Source organism: Leptodactylus fuscus, chromosome 2 (genome assembly GCF_031893055.1).
Source record: "Leptodactylus fuscus isolate aLepFus1 chromosome 2, aLepFus1.hap2, whole genome shotgun sequence".
Taxonomy (NCBI): Eukaryota; Metazoa; Chordata; class Amphibia; order Anura; family Leptodactylidae; genus Leptodactylus; species Leptodactylus fuscus.
In genome coordinates this window covers 187514462-187521173 of record NC_134266.1, presented here as the reverse complement: position 1 = coordinate 187521173, position 6712 = coordinate 187514462, and the positions used below count along the sequence as shown (strand labels likewise).

Sequence of the window (6712 nt, the reverse complement as noted above, 5' to 3'; positions counted from 1 at the left end):
AAAAGGGGGTCCAACCCGTTACTAGCATGGTGTACCTAATAAAGTGGCCGGTGAGTGTAGATGGAGATGAATGTGTCTATTTTGGTTACAACACCGCCACCCTCTTCCTCCATTCTGCTAGGCTAATATAAAATAATCTATAGCAATTCAAATAGGGTTCAGTAGAACATGGGGTCTGGTTGGGTCTTGTGGCCATAATATGAATATTAAACTATAATGAATATATCCAATCCAAATGCCAGTGTCTGGAGTAAAAGGAATGTGAAATATATATGCTGGGGCTGTGTGCATCAGAATTACCCTGGCATGCAGGATAAAATCTTAAACTTGTCAGCTACAGTATTACATTAATTTCTAGAATCTAGCTCTGGAAAGTTTATCCTTGTTACTCATGCTTAGGATCTGAGTGTCAGAGATCATAGGTATGATGTGTCATATCCCTAAAAATATGAGTGGCAAAGGAGCGTAAGGTATCATATAGTACTATAGTGGCCAAGTAATGACTTCACATTAGCATTTGCCTTTTTCAGTATACAACATCAATAAGATATTTTACAAAACTCTTGGAGTAGTTATTATTAGCTCATCTATACCAATTATGGCAGACATGGGTGCACTTGTGATGCATCTCTCCTTTCTGCACCAAAGATTTGCCATACTGTTTGTTCTGTACCTTGCTCAGGGCGGGTTCACACCTGCGCCCGATCCCCGCTTTGTGGGTTTCCATCTTCTGCCCGAGAAACCTTGACAGGAGATGGAAACCTGCAGTCAGTGTCCGCCCGTGAGCGTCTTCTGGGCTCTGCTCCCAGACATTATTACAGTAATAGTCTCCCACACAGTTAACTTTTCTTGGGAGTAGACTATTATCTGTGGGGGCCTATTAGGGCGCTATTACATTAAAGGGGCTCTATCATTGGGAAAAGTCACTTTTATCTAAGCACATACTTGCACAGCCTTTAGAAAGGCAATTCCACACATACCTTTTGTATGCAAATGCGTCAGTCGTTTTTGAATGCACCCGTTTTTATTCATATGCTAACTAGCCTCCAGCGTGCACCCCAGAAGTCTCAGCGAGCACTCTCTCTCTGCTATGTATGACAGCCGGGAAGGCTTATGAGTCTGGGAAGGCTTATGAGCCTGGGAACCTACCATCACCCACCTACCCCCAGGAGTTATGGAAGCTTGGCAAGAGAGCAGCACCCTTTCTACCTGGATGGCTTCGACTTCTCTGGGCAGTAGAACACAGTGGTAAGCAGAAAGGAGGAGGAGGGCTTGTGATGAAGGACATTTGGGGCATTTTTTTGTGGTTAATGGACAATAGTGCTGATACAAGATACCGAACTATCAGCTGTGAGCAGGAGATCTCACTACGTACCAAAGAACTACCACATGTTATCATGATAGCTGCATATGTCCCCCACCTTTGCAAAAATGTTTCTGGCTGTTATATCTACATGCTGTGACCCCCCCTCCTCATGTCCTCCAACCACATTCTGCTGTATTATTAACATCACTCCGCACAGAGAACTAAATGATCCTGCAGTGTGTCTGTGTTTCTTTCTTTTTACTTTCTATGATTCCTAGGATTTCTCTATCTGCTATGAGCTTGTATGTGTTTTTCTCTCTTGTTATATACTACTGTACCATCTATGAAACTGTATCAAATTTCCCCATTGTGGGACTATTAAAGGAATATCTTATCTTATCATTAGCAGTACCAGCAGCCTCCCTGCTCTCACACACACATAGCACAGAGAGCGCTTGCTGAGACTTCCGGGGTGCATGCTGGAGGCAAGTTAGCATATGAATAAAAACGGGTGCATTCAAAAATGACTGAGGCGATTTACATACAAAAGGTAGGTGTGAAATAGCCTTTCTAAAGGCTATGCTAGTAGCATTAATAGTGCCCCCACAAAGGTACTAACATTACTTATAGGGAAACAATTACCTGTGGGGGGAGGGGGTCCTATAAGGGCACTATTACAATAATAGTGACCCCCTAGCGATAATAACATTACTTATGTGGGGAAGGACTATTACGTGTGTGTGTGTATGTGTGTGTGCGCGTGCAAAAAGGACAGTATTAAGGTTAATAATGCCCACCCCAGAGGTAATAGTATAAGTTATGTGGGAAGGGGGGTGGCTATTACCTGTGTGTGTGGAGGGGGAGGGGTACTATCAGGGCATTATTACAGTAATAGTACCCTCTTCACAGGTAACAGTTCACCCACATAGGTTGCAATGTTCCTGTTAGCTGTGGGGGACCTATTACTTGTGGGGGAACTACAAGGGTCTGTTCACACGGTGAAATATGAAGAGGAATTATGGCAGAATTCTACCTCGGATTCCTCTCTATTTTCTGGACCTTCTTTTCATTTGCTTATTAGTCTGAGATGAATTAGTCTAACAGCGGAGTAGTTCATGCTGTGAGTTCTGAGGCTGATCAGCGACAGAATCTGCAGGAAGATTGAGCAGGACATTTATTTTTTCCTAGTGGAGGGACCAAGCAAGGTCTCTCTACTTATGGAACATTCACATTACTGCTGTTTAATCCATTGTTGTGGTTCATGTCTGTACTGCTACAAGCTACACATAAAATTGCATAAGATAATGTTACATAAACTACATTATTTCACTAAATTTCACATGACAAACAACCTGATGTTGCATTAAAACATTTTTGCTAACTACTCCCTAAACTACTACCACACTAAAAGCATGCTATAGATCTATGCAGCAAAAGTCTTCAGAATTGATGTTTGGAACTTAGTAAGTCTTTGTTTTGAAATAAAAAGTTACTTTATAAGTGCACAGAGTAGTGTAGAAGACATCTCAGAGCAAATCCACATTAGACACATACGTTCTTCGTTCATCCTGCATCTTTAGATGGGTAATGACAATGTAAGAGACTTGTGATCTGGTCACTCTTGAACCGCTGCCTTTGCCAGATTACCCCTTTAGTATTGTGTAAAACATTTCCAGTGTATCACAGAGCAATACAGCTCATTGCGGTTTTAGTTAACCCCCCCCCCCCCCCAATATGTGAACATATTGTAAGGCTTTATTCAAATGTCAGTGTTTGGGTTAAAAACACAGAACAAGTGCAAATGTTATCATTACCTGTGTGTAGTCTCTCAATCAGGCTCACAATCACTCAATGACCAAAACACTGATGTGTGAATAAGGCCTAAAGACATTTCAAAATGGGAAATGAAAGCGAGCAGAATGTTTAGTTAATGACCATTTACTACATTTTGCTATAATATTACTCTATGGCTAACTTCATATCTGTGGTTGAGTTACCATTTAGAGTCTCCAGTGCAGAAATGTCTAAAATTGCTGTACGAAAAATTGTTGCAAGTGCGACTTTTTTGTCTTTTGATTTTAGTGGGAAAACCCCAAAAAAACAGACATCCAATGGAAACCTGACAGACACAAATGGAGAATGAGTATTCCCTGGGTTCTGTCATGAAATGGATCCTTTTTAGTTTGAGTTTCTCCAATGGACCAGAATAATGGAGGTCAAAATATAGCTGTGAACATATAATTATGTTAATAAAGGGAGTCTGTCAGCAGGAAAACCAGTATCAAACTAATGGCAGTACCTTGTAGGGCGGCTTCTACACTTTCCAAAGATTTTATCCTTATGTAAGTTGGTTGATAGGGCTTTAGGAGCGGTTTTTCTGTTGCCGAGGCTTTACTCTCTGCTCTAGATAGCCGCCCTTAACCACCGCCCATTTCCGCTTCTCTGCACTTCTCTGAAAATTTGAAAATTGAATAAAACTCAGATTTAAAAAAAAAGAAAAAAAGAAAAAAATGGGCTGATAAAGAGCTGCAATGCAGAATAAGAATGGCATTTTTGGAAAGAGTAAAAGCAACTCTACAAGGTAGTTTTATTGGTTGAATACTGATTTTGCTGCGAACATACTCCCTTTAAGGAACGCTTGAGTGAAAGCTTAAGCCGACCATAAACCTGAATTAACAGACATCCTTGATTCTGCTGATCGATTGATGGTGGAATCATCTGTGTGAACAATCCTACAATCATCATGTAACTAGACAGGGTATATTTTTTTCTTATTTTTACAGCCTTTTAATATCCTTATCCCAACTTTTTTTTAGATGTGTTTTTGCCATCAAATTAATAATGAGTTATTTTTTTCTCAAATGAAATGGAAAATGTCTAACTTTCAACTTCTGGTATGTTTTCTATGTTCTATTGTGAATAAAATATGGTTATATGACAATTCCATATCATTGCATTCTGGTTTTCTTTACATTTTACAGTGTCCCCATTTTTGAAAGTGGGGCTGAATGCATACATGAAAACACAGGAAGAAGATACCATTCACAACATTCCTTAAAGAATTTGTACATGACTTGGAAAAAGGTCCTAGTGTCCTTCTGAGAAACTGTGCCAGGATTGTCCAAAAACTGTCAAGTATTGTAGCTCAGCCACATATAACTACATGGAGCTCAGCTACGATACTAGGGAGAATAACTGGTCAATGTTAGCAGTGTGTTTTCTACTTTTGTACTACCCATTTATTTAATCTATGTACAAGTCCATATAAATGTATTGCTTTTACACTGGTTAGTTTTAAAATGCAATAAATAATGTAATATTTATAATGATAAATCTATTATTTTTTGTTGTTGTATCGTCTAGCTGTGTAGAGTTTTATGCCCAGAGATGGCAGATTGTAGGTAACATTCATATCAAATAGTTTTTGAAATTTCTGAATAAATGCATTTTCCAAATCCATATTTTCTTTCCTAAATTTCATGACCCAAAGGATAGTGGTGTTTACACTGCACAAATGATCAAATGTCTCCAAAAGTTCTTCCAAATATGGATGGTTGTAAACAACATCAGCTGCAAAAATATAGTCAAAGTCTAAGGAGTTCTTTGGAAACTTCTTCTCTAAATCAGATCCCCAGATAAGTTGTTTAACTTGTGGGACATGTTTACTTTTCATTTTGGTATTCTTAAGTACATTGTACTGCAGGTTTCCAATCAATTCCTCCAGATCAGTTGCTGTAACACGAGCCCCTGAAACCGGAAAGGGGGAGAATAATGTCAGGGAATGAATCCAAAATCATACTGATACATTCTTACAATTCGGTCAATACAACCCAAGTTGTACAATCAGACCCAGGTTGAACATCGGACTCACCAAAATGTTCATATTATCCTACTAATATTATAAATGTGAAAGTTTGTGTGTTTGGATGTTTGTGAGTTTGGATGTTTGTTCCTCAATCACGCTAAAACGCCTGGACGGATTTGCGTGCAATTTTCCACAAACATAGTTTTCCCTTAGGATTGAGTCACAGGCAACTTTTGGTGCCACTAAACAACATGGCTTCCTAGCAGGAGACTCACAAAAGCAGGACTCCTAGCCCCAGCTATAGACTCACACACACTGCCTGGCATTTCCTGCCTCAACCTGCCTGCACACTCCTTACTGTCACCTCAGGAGTAGCCCTCACTCTACTCACTCACATTTAAATATAGCTTTCCACTATATAACAGATCACATTGTCTGTATCACTACATACACAATATAATACATCACATTGTCTGTATCACTACATACACAACACATCACATTGTCTGACACAATACAACACATCACATTGACACAATACAACACATCACATTGTCTGTATCACGACATACACAATACAACACATCACATTGTCTGTATCACGACATACACAATACAACACATCACATTGTCTGTATCACGACATACACAATACAACACATCACATTGTCTGTATCACGACATACACAATACAACACATCACATTGTCTGTATCACGACATACACAATACAACACATCACATTGTCTGTATCACGACATACACAATATAACACATCACATTGTCTGTATCACTAGATACACAATATAACACATCACATCACATTTGCTAGCCCACCAAACTTTTTAAAGCACTTTTACAGTTTCACACGTCTGTGTCCGCCCAATTCTCAAATCACCGCAGACGAAGTCGCGGGTAAAAGCTAGTATTACTATTATTTTCATAAATTTTATAAAGGGATTTCAGCATATTTTTCCCCTTGAAGCAGCCTGTAATACCCTTTTACTTGCCTGCAGGCTCTTTGTAAATCTTGAGAACTTTTCTCAATCCCCAAATATTCTTTCTATAGTAAAAATAATGGGAAAGAGGAGAGGCAGCAGCTGCAACTCTTATTTCTCTGTATGTTGTGTTATAAGTGTATGCTTTGAGAGTTGAAGAAAAGCTGATGTGGAAAAACATCCGATTGTCTGTGGCTATGTTCACATGAGTATATATGTCAAGAAATGCTCCTACTGTATATCCTTGAGTAACCAAAGGACTTCATTAGTCGGATAGTGGATAAAGGCAACCTGCTTTGTCCTCCGTCTGTTCAGTACATGCCAGTATAACAAAAAAAAAGGTATGGGATGGCATGGAAGACTATTCTGTTCCATACAACAGTATGGCATCTTTTACAGGTCACCGTTGGATTTATAACAAACGAAGGGCAAAAACATAATGTGAGCAACATTATATGATGTGTGTACTATAGGAAAATACACCAAAGTAGGGGAAAACATCTCACCAGAGATGCAAGAACTATGCAAGAAAAAAATTATACATATATAATTTTTAGTCTTACAAATAGACACAAATTGTGAAATTATTTTCTAAAGCTCAGTT

General features: G+C 39.0%; 1 protein-coding gene across 2 annotated transcripts in view; it reads right to left on the bottom strand.

The window, feature by feature from the left end:
- Positions 1 to 2547: 2547 nt before the first annotated feature.
- Positions 2548 to 6712, bottom strand: part of LOC142195523 (protein-lysine methyltransferase METTL21E-like) — a 30760-nt gene continuing 26595 nt past the window's right edge. For both annotated transcript variants that reach the window (XM_075265375.1, XM_075265376.1), the window contains exon 5: positions 2548 to 5053. In XM_075265375.1, the coding sequence (XP_075121476.1) occupies positions 4644 to 5053 (410 nt within the window). In that variant the 3' untranslated portion in view covers positions 2548 to 4643. The remainder of the gene's footprint in view (positions 5054 to 6712) is intronic.